This window comes from Caretta caretta, chromosome 3 (genome assembly GCF_965140235.1).
Source record: "Caretta caretta isolate rCarCar2 chromosome 3, rCarCar1.hap1, whole genome shotgun sequence".
NCBI classification, from domain to species: Eukaryota; Metazoa; Chordata; order Testudines; family Cheloniidae; genus Caretta; species Caretta caretta.
The window spans coordinates 127,489,570-127,503,956 of NC_134208.1; the positions used below are offsets into that span (position 1 = coordinate 127,489,570).

The window sequence follows — 14,387 nt, forward strand, 5'->3', positions numbered from 1 at the left end:
TAACGCAGGCTGGTCCGGAAAGGTGCATGATGCACACATCTTTCAGAACACAGGTCTGTTCAGGAAGTTGCAAGTTGGGACTTTCTGCCAGGACCAGAAGATCACTGTAGGGGAAGTCGAAATGCCCACTGTGATCAGAGACCTCGCATACCCTTTAATGCCATGGCTCATGAAACCATACACAGGGAGCCTTGACAGCAGCAAGGAGTGCTTCAACAGTCTGAGTCAGTGCAGAATGACTGTTGAGTGTGCCTTTGACCATTTAAAGGGCTGCTGGCGCTGTCTGTATGGGAAGCTGGACCTGGCTGCTGACAACATCCCTACGGTTATAACCGTATGCTGTATTCTCCATAACATTTGTGAAGGGAAGGGTGAAAGCTTCACTCAGGCATGAACCACTGAGGCTGAATGCCTGGAAGCTGAATTTGAACAGCCAGAGACCAGTGCTATTAGAGGGGCCCAGCATGGGGCTGTAAGCATTAGGGATGCCTTGAGGGAGCAATTTGATGCTGAAAGCCACCAGTAAGGTTTAGTGCCCTGCATGGAAGTGAAGTGCAGTGGTTCCAATGCTCATAATCATTTGTGTTTGCTACATACGATGCACTGACTTGCAGGGCCTGTTGCTTTCCTGGGCTATGCTATCTTTTACTTAATGCAATAAAAAATGTTTCCAAAACCAAAAAATTCATTTATTGAAAAGAAAACAACTGCTGGAGAAACACACATGGCACGACACATCTGTGCTATGTGGGAGGAGGGAAAGGGGTAGGGTGGGGAAAGGAACAATCACAGATTTGCCTATGTCCTATTATCATTTTCAGTCTTCTTGTCTGGAGTGCCGTGCAACAAGTGCTGCACTTCAGGCTGGCTAAAATGTATGGTGATGGGGGTTGAGTGCAGTAGGTAAGGGTCGTAGTTTGCAGGGGTGGGCAGTGAAGCTAAAGGTGTTGGAGGCAGCTGGTGCCGATAAGAAACCAGATGTCCGGGAAAGTGGGTTGGGGTAACATGGGAGCACAGGAGAAAGAGTTTGGGGACAAGGGCTGCGGAGAGAGGGGGCACGGATCTGCTCCCTATACAGTGCTATGAGCGCCTACATCGAATCTGCTTGGCGCTCCATAATGCTTAGGAGCTGCTCCATGGTTTGTTGCCAGCAATCCGCATTCTCCTAGCAGACCCTCCTTTTGGTCTCCTGCCACTCCTGTACTTTATTGTCAGTAAGGGACTGCTGCATAACTCCATGCAGAAGGTCCTCCTTGCTTCTTCACAGTTGCTTCCTGAGTCTTTGCAGCTTTTCGGCAGTTGATAACAAGGATGGCTGGGATCTCAACGTTGCATCTGTAAAGCCAAAATGCAACGTTTAACAGAGGCAGCATTGTTAACACTAGACAGAGCAATGATTTGGCCGAACTTATAGAAAAGCACAGTGCACACAATAGCAGAAACTGCCTGTCCCAAGGCGAATGCACATAACCCACAAGAGCCCTGAAATGGTAAGTACCACGGGGGATGGGGAGGGGGGAAAGACTGATGGTACCAGGGGCATACTGTCCTCTGGGGTCCTGTGCCTTGGGGAGAGCCAACAGCTGCAAGGCGCCCCTATACTCCACACTGTCCCCACATTTTCCACAGGATGAGTTCGTCCTGAAAGATATCTCACTGCTGAGGGTGACCTGGGAAGCAAGGGAGGGTCTTCTGCAACAATACAACTTCCACCCTGGCCTATATGCAGCTTGCCTGTGTGCAGCAACTGTCCCCCCCGCCCCTCACAGCACAGTGGCATAGACATTTTAGCTTGACTGGGACAAGGAGCACAGTAGCTCTGCCAAGGAACCTGAGCAAGCAGATTGCCCAGCTTCTGCATGAGACCTTTCATGAGATCACTGAGGCCAATTAACGTGATGTGAGAGCACATCAATGCCCTATTCCGTATCTAGGCATGCATGCAGCCCTGACCCTTCTTTCTGCAACTCTCCTCGCCCCAACTGTCTTCTCAAAATAAAAGCTGCTTACCGCACCTCATCTGCGGTTTGTTCTTCCCCAAGCACCATCCGCTGTGACTGGCTACCTTTCTCCTGGCTTGAAAACAGCTCCTGGCTGCATGCATCTAGGGATGCCAGGACATCCTCTGGCTCTGGGCCCCCATCCTCCTCAGCACCCTTGCTCCCACTTTCCTCCTCCTGCTTTGTTGCACTCTGGGCTGCCATGGCCTCTGAAGTGTCCATGGTGCTCTTCAGCGTGGAGGTGGGGTCGCCCCCAGTATCTCGTCCAGCTTTGTTGAACTGGCAGGTCGTGGGGGCAGCCCCGGAGTGGTTGTTTCCCTCCAGCGCTTCGTGATAGGTATTCCGCAGCTTCTTCAATTTAACCCTGCACTGCATCCCGATCATGGCCCCTTTCTCTCAGGGCCCTTGATATCTGCCCGTAGGTATCGTAATTCCTAAGGCTGGAGCACAGCTGGGACTGGAAAGCTTCCTCCCCACAAACACTGATGAGGTCCAGCACCTTGCCATTGCTCCACACTGGGGATCACCTGGCACATCGAGGCATGGTCACCTGGAAAGATTCGCTGAGAGCACTCCATGCCTGGCTGAGCCAACAGGAAGGGGATTTTCAAAATTCCCAGAGAATTTAAAGGGTGGGTCCGACAGTTGGTCACCTGAGGACAGGGCAGTCGACTTCAAAGTGATGACCAGAGTGGCTAGAACAGGCACCGTGCAACACTTCCTGGAGGCCAGTCAGAGTGTATTAATAGATCAGGGCGTCCACACTGGCACCATGGCACTCCAGCCAGGGTGCAACAAGCTCTATGTTTCTCGTGGAGGTGAATTACCGGGGCGCTCCAGCTGTGGAGTCTGGACGCTCTATGTGCCTTACCAGTGTGGACACCTCAGGAGTTAGGGTGCCCGGGGCTGATTTAATGCACTCCAACTTGCAAGTGTAGGATAAGAAAACATGTGAAGGTAAAGATCTGTATAGCTGAGGTACCCAAACAACCTTAACTCTTTTTTGTAGTAGGGCATGCACTAAACAGGTGTTTATGATTACGGTATTTTAGCATCTGTGGTCCCAGATGAAATTAAACTAATTTTATTCACTCTCTCTCTCTCCCTCCTCATGGTGTCACTATAGGGTAGAAATACGGTTGTTTGGGTGCCTTAATTATGCATTTCTTTTAATTAGAAACTTACCACTGTATTTCTTTGGTTTGGGGATAATTATTTTTGCCCTTAAGTCAGTGATATGTATTCTTAAGTGTAATTCTATTTTGTTGCTTTTTGTCTAAAGAGCAACAGTTGGGCCAAATAATCTACTAGTGAGAATTCTGACACGTTTCTTGTTTCCATCATATCACTTTCGTTACAACCAGTAGAATGGTTACATGTATTTTAGCTGTAGAGAAAGGGTGGTATGTTGATCGAACTACATCTGATGTCTCAGTGACTCCACTAAAGCGACATGAGCTGTTGACCTGACCCTCTCTAGAGTCTGTATCAGTGGTTTTCAATTTTCTTGTTTGCAACCCCCCTAAAAAATTTACTAGTAGAGGTGCAGACGCTTTGGAAGCTTTGAATGGAAATGCAAATGCCTTTAGAAATCTATTGTCCATCTATTCTACAGAGAATTCTTTCCTGGGTATCTAGCTGGTGAATCTTGCCCATATGCTCAGAGTTCAGCTGATCGCCATATTTGGGGTCGGGAAGGAATTTTCCTCCAGGGCAGATTGGACGAGGCCCTGGAGGTTTTTCACTTTCCTCTGTAGCATGGGGCACAGGTCACTTGCTCGAGGATTCTCTGCTCCTTGAAGTCTAAACCATGATTTGAGGTCTTCAATAGCTCAGACATAGGGGAGAGGTTTATCACAGGAGTGGGTGAGTGAGATTCTGTGGCCTGCATTGTGCAGGAAGTCAGACTAGATGATCATAATGGTCCCTTCTGACCTTAATATCTATGAATCTTTAGTTGGAGCCTGACACCTAGCTGAACAGAATAAGTCTTTTGCAGACCCCCTTAGACATAGTCACAGGCCCCCAGGGGTCCATGGACCACAAGTTGAAAGCCACTAATCTATATAATTGTTAATAACTTAAATGCAAAATTTAGAATGTAATTATCACCTACGCTCAGGATTTAATGTAATTTGAATGATATGTCAAGTTTGAAGAGAGTCTGCATTATTCCAGTGGCTTTGTCCCAATTGATCTCACCAACAGAATAATGCAGTAAGAAATCCAAATTAACCAGCTCCTTCAAAAAAAAGTTGGCAAAGAGCTCCTCACCTGCCTGAAGGGCCACACAGGAGAAAGACTGCATACTGAACTTTGATTTCCAGAAAAGATTATGGAAGGGGCAGGAGTCAGCCTAGGCACTTAATAGCTAGCTTGCATTTTGAATTGAAGGTTTACTGAGCATGTACACTAATTTACTTTCAATTTAATATAGACTATGGAATGTGTACGTGTGAACATTGTTTAACGGTAATTGACAGTGATGCTAATTTAGTTATCAGTGTTATTCAATTGCCTCTGGTTCCCTATTCCCTTTGACAAATCCTGTTCAGTGAAATAATAGGACAACTGAAATTCATTTACTTTTATCTATTTATAAAGTTTAAATAGTCCTGGTGCAACGATAAATTAATCCACCTGTTCTATCATTTCTGTTTGTCTTGTGTCTTAAATATTCTATTTCCCTATCATAGGCAGAATAGGGAATCAAGCCAATTATTCCTTTAGGCAAATGGCTAAGAATTTTTCCTTTTTAAAAAAAAAAATATATATTGGGGCTGCCAAGCAATTGAAAAAATTAATCTCAATTAATCACGCTGTTAAATAATAATAGAACACCATTTATTTAAATATTTTTGGATGTTTACTACATTTTCAAATATATTGATTTCAATTACAACACAGAATACAAAGTGTATAGTGCTCAATTTATTACAAATATTTGCACTGTAAAAAAGATAAACAGTATTTTTCAATTCACCTCATACAAGTACTGCAGTACAACCTCTTTATCACGAACGTGTAACTTACAAATGTAGAATTATGTACAAAAAATAATTGCATTCAAAAACAAAACAATGTAAAACTTTAGAGCCTACAACTCCACTCAGTCCTAGGTCAGCCAAATCGCTCAGACAAACAAGTTGGGTTGCAATTTGCAGAAAATAATGCTGCCCACTTCTTGTTTACAATGTCACCTGAAAATGAAAATAGGTGTTCGCATGGCACTGTTGTAGCCGGCATTGCAAGATATTTACATGCCAGATGCACTGAAGATTCATACATCCCTTCATCTTCATAGGACATGCTGGTGTTGGGTTCTGCTCGATAATGATCCAAAGCAGTGCAGACCGACACATGTTCATTTTCATCATCTGAGTCAGATGCCACCAGCAAAAGGTTTATTCTCTTTTTTTGGTGGTTCGGGTTCTGTAGTTTCCGCATCGGAGTGTTGCTTTTTTAAGACGTCTGAAAGCATGCTCCACACCTCGGCCCTCTCAGATTTTGGACAGCACTTCAGGTTCTTATACCTTTGGTCGAGTGCTGTAGCTATTTTTAGAAATCTCACATCGGTACCTTCTTTGCGTTTTGTCAAATCTTCTGTGAAAATATGTTCTTAAAACAAACATGTGCTGGGTCATCATTTGAGACTGCTCTAACATGAATATATGGCAGAATGCGGGTAAAACAGAACAGGAGACATACAATTTTCCCCCATGTAGTTCAGTCACAAATCTAATTAACGCATTATTTTTTTTAACAAGCATCATCAGCATGGAAGCATGTTCTCTGGAATGGTGGCTGAAGCATGAAGGGGCATACAGATGATTATCATATCTGGCATGTAAATATCTTGCAACGCCAGCTACAACAGTGCCATGCAAACACCTATTCTCACTTTCAGGTGACATTGTAAACAAGAAGTGGACAGCGTTATTTTCTGCAAATTGCAACCCAACTTGTTTGTCTGAGCGATTTGGCTGATGTAGGACTGAGTGGAGTTGTAGGCTCTAAAGTTTTACGTTATTTTTTGTACATAAAATTCTACATTTGTAAGTTACACTTTCATCATAAAGAGATTGTACTGCAGTACTTGTATGAGGTGAATTGAAAAATACTATTTCTTTTACCATTTTTACAGTGCAAATTTGTAATAAAAATATAAGATGAGCACTGTACACTTTGTATTCTGTGTTGAAATAGAATATATTTTTAAAATGTCAAAAAACATGAAATTCATTAAATATTTTTAAATTGGTATTCTATTGTTTAACATTGCGATTAATCTTTGAGTTAATCGCATGAGTTAACTGTGATTTATTGACAGCCCTAATATATCTGTATCTATATCTAGAATGTGAATAAATACTCTCTCACCTTCTGTCTAGAATAATTTTAATGTTTCATAAGCTGAAACAAATCTTCTGCTTTTTTTTTTAAAAGCAGGATTTGTACTGTTAAGACAAAAGCAATCGCATAACTAAAGTGTTGTACAAGTACTTGTCAACACGAGGCTGTTTATATTAGGAAAGAAAATAAAATTAGGCCTCCTGTGAAGTGAAGAGCAGAGTTTACTATCAATGCAATGTAGGATTTTAAAAATATATTCTGAGAGACACTCAAGGCTGTGAGCACAGAAGACTACGATGTCAGTTAGGGACTATCAAAGGCTTAAGGAAACAAACCTCTTACTAGCCTACTTTTTAAAGTCGGTTTTAATACAGTTTTATAAATTTTTATAGGACCTCAGGCAAGATTCTCAAAATGATTGACAAGCAGAAGCAAAATCAAAGCTCACAGCTTGGACTACACCTATGAATGATGCAGGATTTGGTTCACATATAACTGCAACAAGTGTCACACTGGAAGATACCAGCACAGAGCTCCATTGATTTAAGTGGAGCTCTACAAGTGGCTAGAGTACACCCACACTGCACTCATTGCTGGATCAATGCCATTGTTACAGGGATTCAAATCACAGGGTTTAGCAGATTTGTTTGGAGTGGCGCAATAACAGGCCACAGCAGAACAACGAAGAGGAAAAGGGCAATGGAGTTTCAGTTCTGAACACAAATCATCCTCTCTGGGTTGGGTTTGACTGCAGGAGTTCTAATTTAACTCAGATTGATATCAATGTTTAAGAAGCTTCTAGCTGCATTTCACTTCATGTTGTTTTATAAGCTGTAAACACAATGTACATGTTATATAGGGAAACTCCTATATTTCCCCCCCAACTCATTTCCCTAGGCTCTAGTTAGTTCAACCCAGTTATCTCCCCCTCCTCTAGGGCTAAACTAGGTGCCTAAAAATCTTCTGCTGAACATGCGCACACTCACCTCAGTCTAGGCACCTGTCTCATGCCTAAGATCCAGCAAGCTGTTCCCCCACCTATTTCACCCCAATCTGGTGGGCGTTCTGACATGTGGCCTACTGGATGAGGCTCCACACAAAACAAAGAAAGAGAAAGTGCCCTCCCCCCACAATGTTTATCCCAGTGGTTAGAGCACTTTCCAAGGCTATGGGATACCTGGACTCAAATTCCCACCCACCGCCCACCCGCACCTGACATGAAGCAGGGATTTTAACTTCAGTGCTGATGTAATATTTGGACCTTCTTATTTTCCTTAGTTCTGAGCACAACTGTGAAAAGTCGTGAAAGTTCATAAAATTTCACACTAACCTACAACAACAAATGTTGATGGGAAAGAGAGACAAAAAAAAACCCCCACTAGGCGAATCCAAACAAAAAGCCCCCCGATATAACTCAAGAACTGTATTAAGATCAGACAATTAAAAAAAGAAAAGTGCGGGACTGGAAGTCTGTGACCAAAAGTGGCATGTTGAAAATTAGGCCAAATTGGCGAACAAACTCAGGAGACAGACTATTCTGCCTAGTGCTCCCTTTTCTGGGTCCCTAAAAAACCCGCAACTTTAGGGGGAAAATACAGACACGTGTGAATGCTGGCTGACTGCAAAACGAAGGACGGGGAAGGAGAAAGCTTCACCATCATGGCTACTACCTCCGCCATTTTCTTGGACCCTAGACCTTCATTCTAATCTGAGAGATGTCCTGACGAGAGAGAGAGAAACACAGACACACTCACTCCCACACCCACCCAGATGATACCAGCTCCTCCACTGGCTCCAACTAAACCCCAAAGACCCACCTTAGATGTGAGGCTCCATCTTCCTTCTCCACATCCCCAATGTGTCTTTTCCTTCCTACCCTATTTTTTCTCTGTTCTTTCTAATAAGAGCCTGGCTTAGCTGGCGAAGAATTGACCTCTTTTGCAATATGGCTGTGAGCCTGTGGCCAGAAAGGTAGCTAAAAGCCAATGCTGGTAACAAGTTTGCCAGGACTCAGATGGCTGATAAGACTGCGTGCTGTGCTTGCGTTTTCCAGCAGTGAAAGTCAATGCCAGAGACAGAATCTGCATTTTGTGTGTGTGTGTTGGTCTCCTTTTGCCTTTAAGGCAACGAGATCAGACTTTAACAAAAACGGCTCCAGCCCATTTCAACTAACTTCTCCTCTTTTCCCAAAAAAAGAGCAGTTATTACCAACTGAAAGACAGTCAGAAGGGAGAGGGTTGTCGTTCTAAAGGCTCTCTACAGCTAAAGGGACAGGGAAACAAGGGATGTTACAACGAAAGCCTTATTAAATGTTACATTTCAGATGCTTTACTTTTTTTCCTTCTTTTCTGTATCTTTAAACATTTTGTTAACCTTTTATTAATAAGGTGTTTGCCATGGTACTGAGCAGGTGGAGATTTCTGTGTACCAAACCCAGAATCTCATTAAAAACTATTTAAAGTTGGACAGAGTCAGGGTCATGTTAACGTCTTTGACTCTTTAGATGCAATATTTGGGCCCAAATTAAATAATCAGGTCCCCCACCCTAGAGAGCGCCATAACCACTGGGCTATAGTGTAGGCTGTTCTCAGTCTCTCCAATTGAACCAGTTCCACTGTGCATAAATAATTAAACATCAGGTGGAGGAGGGGGACTGGAAGCTGTCTCCCACATACCTCTGGGTGCTCTAATCCCCAGGCTAGAGAGTCAGTCTTACCCTTTCCCTAACCCAATGCATGTTTATTTGTACACAGTGGAACAGCTTCAAAAGGAGTGATTGAGAGCAGCACAACCCAGAATAATCAACAGCCCAGTGGTTGGAGCATCCTCTTCGGGGTGGGGAGAAGATTCCTACTCCACATCAGGCGAAGGGAAGACTTGAACCTGGGTCTGCCCACATCCTAAGTGACTGTACCAACCACTGAGCTATAGGTTAGGAAGGGGGCATCACCACCTCCTTGTTTTCTGTGAGAAAGGGCTTAGGTGCCTAACTCCAGGAGAGGGTTCACAGCTGTGAATCCCAAGTGGCGGGAGATGCCTTCCTGTGGCCCAGACTTAGGAACTTAACTCCCTTTGGGGGCAGAGCTTAGGACCACCCCCTCCTCTGGATTTCCTATTGAGTAGCATAGGCAGCTCCCTACTCAGCAGGTTGGCTTTTGTGGATCCCATTCTTAAGCACCTGACTCTCCCCAGGCAGCATAAAGGGGGCCTAGGCACCTAACTCCAGGCTGTACATCCACTAGACAGCAAGGCTCTTAAAGTTAGGTACCGGAAAACTGAGTCCAAGGCCACTTAGTGGATCTAGCTCTGGTTCTTTTCCGTCAATAAGTAGCAGCATAATTAAAAGGTGATCACATTACTGGGCTACCTACTCTCTAATGTTACAAAGGAAGACAAAAGCAAATGGCATGAGGCTGGGGGGAAAAAACAAACAATAAAAACATCAAAAGATCATTTAGTCAATAATATGAGAATTGCAAAATATAGCTCAGTTTGAGCTATAAGTACTTCCAGATTTAGGTTATTAATTCCTGGCCATCTCACCTCAATGCATGGTTCAGCGATATGAAGAGGCCTTCTAGGTAGCTCACAAAGACAAACATTTCAAGTGAAGAGACACCCCATAATCATTAAGCAGCAGTTGCTAAGGAACCCACTTTAGTTGCCCAGCAACCATGCTAGAAATTATGTGGCATCTCAGCCATTTACTCTTTTCATAGAGTACCTGCCTGCTCTAGCAGTGGCTTTGTCTCCTCATTGTACCCTTTCCTCCAGAAGATCCCATAGAGATTATGGGGCAGTTGCCCACACTGGGCAACTCTGCAGAACCTACAGGAGCAGTCGCACATTACCACATGATGACCAGGATGGAGTGAGGCCACCATATCTCATGAAGACTCTTACGTTAAGAAGGGAGGGTACTAGGGTTTATAGGAGGGATGCCAGCTGTAGGGAGAAGTACTATATAATCGCTTTGGGGAACCTCAGTCCATGTTTATAAGTCTTCTGTTGCTGTTCTTGTCAGCATAGGAATTAAAACATGGGCTACAGGCCAAACCCTAAAGTCCTTATTCAATTATTATTCACTCCTTACCACAGAGTTTGAGTTGATATAAAAAATTTTGCAAAGGTCTGCCTACACACACTCTGGTGAGGTAAAAGACAACAAAAGCATGTAACACAAAAGCATCCTCATGAATAATATTTTTCACTTCCATAGCATCGTCCATGCAAGCTTCTCAAAGCACTTAATAAAATGAGTATTGAGGCTTATTTCATTAAGGTTTATAGGGAGAGAGGTCTCAGACAAATTGTTTAAGTGATTTCTCAAACCCACACAGCAAGCCTGTAGCAGAGCAGAGATCCCAGATTTCTTCACCACTAGTCAGTCCTGTGCTTTAGTTACCAAACCATGGGTGAAATCCTGGCCCCATTGAAGTCCATGGGAGTTTTGTCATGGACTTCAGTGGGGCCATGATTTTACTCCATGTGTCATCTCTAACATAAATCCACTTCTCTTCCACCCCAAATAATTTGTTCAATTAACGTAACCCCTTTGTTTGTAAATGTCCATGAGCAGATCACTGTATTTATAATTTGTTCATAATTCAACATTTCTGAAGAATAGTTTAATATATTTGAATTCTGGATTATTTTGCAAATTTCTCATAAAAAAAATCTACTGAATACTTACTTGCTAATACTCAGAATTTGCTATTTGAGCACTGTAGTTGGTTAATTAAGTCACAGGACTTGTTTCTATTTCCTAATTGTAGTATATGACTGAGAATACCTTTGGGAAAGAACTCAAGGGCTAATACAGAAAGCATTCTAACTTTATTCAAAACACTGCATTGAAATTAATTTCAGGCCCCAAGGTAAAGCTAGAAGAGAAAAAAACTGACAGGGTGCTGTAGGTACTGAAGAGCTAGATTCCCCCTTAATTCTACCCTTTGTAAAAGTAGAGACATGGGCCCGGTTATCTCAGGGCAGATTTTTTTTTATTTGGGGGTAGGGAGAAGAGAAGAGACTACTCTGGATTTTCCCTGTACCTCGGAGAAGCTAACAATACTTAGTGAAATGAAATGGCAGCCAGCAAAGGAACACACCCCCTCATAAAGACATTGGAAAGGAGGGAGGACAGGCCTGAGAGAACTAAATGTGAAGGGTACAAGAATTTCTTCTCTCAGTATTTATTTATCCAGAGCCTCATATAGGGGTTTGGGCTTTCTTGGAGTCAACTTCAATTTTTCAGGTCTCCCTCCCCCATTTCTAGCTTCATGTGTGCACCTAGCTTTTTACATATTGCTAGACTCCTTGTTTTCTCTCAGCATTCAGGTAATGTTTTCCCCACCTTTCGTCTGTCACAGTCTTTGCTCTGCCCGAAGAGTCTCAGGCTTAACACAGGGCCCTGCAGGATCCATGTTTTGTTTTATTGCAGTCAGTCAACAGGTAGCAAATCAAAATATCACCCGATATACATTTATAATCAAAGCAGAATTAGGTGCCATCCATACTGGCCTTATAATTGACTTTCAAAACCATGCTGAATCGTGGTGTCAAAGCATGTTAGAACAAACAGGCTGTATAACTAGATTAATGGCACACCATGTAGCCAGCACTGTCAGGAACCTCCCCTATCTGATTTAACCACAAGTAAGTTAAAACTCTGCTTAAGGCAACTGCGCAGAAACTGGCATCCAGAATAGCATAGAAAAGTTTTCCTACAATACTAAGACATGTATATAAAGGCAGCCTCGCAGTAGTACCAAGAAGGTAAAGTTGAGGAAGAAAGCGTTAGCAGAAACTCACAAGATATGGAGGTCAGCTTCAGACAGCCTCAAATAAGTACCCAAAGGTTTGGATGCCTTTTTCAAATGTATATAACTCCTTGACTTGTTGGAAAGCCAGCTGGAAGAGTTCCTTTCTCACACAATTTGACACTTCCAATGTCCGCCAGAAATATGGCAAGGAGACCCTAGCCAGGAAATGATTATGGGCCTGCTCCAAAGCCCATTGGTCACTGGAGTCTTACTTCCCCAATATTACCTTTAAAATTACTACTTGTATAAATAATACTAACATATTCTACAGCAATTGCCCAAAACACCACAGAATATACTTTTAAGGATTTTAGAGCATTCCTATAGAGCCTATTGTAACAGTTTTGCTGTGCCCCCTAAAAGTCTTAAAATATGGGAACAGAAGACTTATACATGTGCTATTGGGACTATTAATATACAAGTCCTGAATCCATTGAAGCCAATGTGAGTCTTTCCACCAATTTCAGCATCATGCTCATATAACCCATCTGTACCAACCACTACCTACTGCTCTCAGATCCATAGATCTCAGAACGCATACACCCTGCAGCCCAGCAAAGTCAATCATGGCAGAAACCCTGATTAAGGATTTCAAGCTAGCCAAAAAATACTGAGTGATTTCCAGCAGCTCACATCCATAATGGACTGAAATAATGGCACATCATTAAGGTAAGAGGTGCTGTATGATGTCTGAAGTCACAGATTATTAAAAAGAGCCTTTAAGTTTGTCAAAAAGGAAAAGTATAGCTTAGTCTCAGCTCAGGTGTTTACCCTACCTTTAAGGGCATTTGGAAGAACCTCCAATTTATCATAATGATCGTGGAACATAAAAAGCTAAGTAAAATTATCACAATTTTCCACCAATTATGGAGATTAGTGAGGGAATCTGAGCCTGAAGAGAGCATAAGCAGCAATTTTTATATTCTTTCCTCTTTGTTGTGTCTAATAGTCTGTGCCAGCTGCTCTAGAGGTAAAAGACACCCAGAGCTCCTGCTTAGATACCATGGGCTGGTACCTTTGCTGAGACTAGCTCCAAGCCTTCTGGCTAATCTGCTAATGAATGTGATTTTAACTACAGAAGTCACTTACATGGTCTGGACCCATTTAAGATAGTTCATACTCAATTCACCCACATTCTGTAAGAGTAGGGGAGGAAAATCCAAACCACTCCAGCTGGCCAGGTGCATTCTTAGCATGAAATAATTAATGACATTTTATTCACTGGACAGAGTTGGTTAAACAAAGAAACCGACAAATGTTAGTCATACACTTTAAAGTCAGAAGGGACCATTATGATCATCTAGTCTGACCTCCTGCACAACGCAGGCCACAGAATCTCACCCATCTACTCCTGTAATAAACCCCTAACCTATGTCTGAGCTACTGAAGTCCTCAAATCATGGCTTATTAACCATTTATACATCACTATGCCAAAGTTCAGGACAGGAGTGATATCAGTAGCTTGCTCTTCCTGTTTTTAAGCCCCAGGACAAGTATTGTAGCAAAGTATGGTATTGGTCATTGTTTATTACTCAGCAGTTTCAGCATAGGGATTTGTGTGAATCCCATCTTCAGTTTTACAGGGTGTGAATTCTCAGCCCTCGAATTCTGCTTTGAGGTTGAGGTCTTGTGGGCATTTAAATGTGAGGACGAAAGCAAAACTCAGACAAAACCTCCAAGTTTCACATTCATTTGGACACAAACCCAAAAAGCATCCTAGATTTGCTTGAAGAATTCCCAGTTGATAACAGAACTGGGAAGACCACTAAGTCTTTCAGCTACAGATTCTCAGTTAACCACTGTTGCCACCCACCATCTTGTGTGGGAAAGTCCTGGTGCTACAGACCTCTTAAGGTCTGCAAAAATAGCATCCCACTTCTGAATTTTTTACAGAAATTCACAGGCTCTGGACTTCTCTTGTAGAACCTTGGAAGAAGATGGGCGTGTCCCTCATGACTATTTTCCTGTCCAATTCTCCATGTCCAAAGGACTGGCCTTTTCCACTAAGCTCTGCAGTAAGGGGGAAAAGTGTCTGGCAGAAGATTTGGGGTTCAGCTGAACTGAAGGGGAAAGCATCTCCCTGGCCTTCCTGCTGCTCTGAACTCCCATGAAGGGGGTACCAGCACAGGGTGTGATCAACCTCTGCCATTCCCTGTTTAGCCCCCCTATAGACTCCCAATTTCCACTCCTTGAGCAGCTTCAGGAATTCATT

General features: G+C 43.0%; 1 protein-coding gene across 1 annotated transcript in view; it reads right to left on the reverse strand.

Moving 5' to 3' along the window:
• Positions 1-667: 667 nt before the first annotated feature.
• Positions 668-14,387, reverse strand: part of RNASET2 (ribonuclease T2) — a 72,018-nt gene continuing 58,298 nt past the window's right edge. Inside the window, exon 10 of the mRNA XM_048844022.2 lies at positions 668-1,335. Within this exon, the coding sequence (XP_048699979.1) occupies positions 1,262-1,335 (74 nt within the window). The 3' untranslated portion in view covers positions 668-1,261. The remainder of the gene's footprint in view (positions 1,336-14,387) is intronic.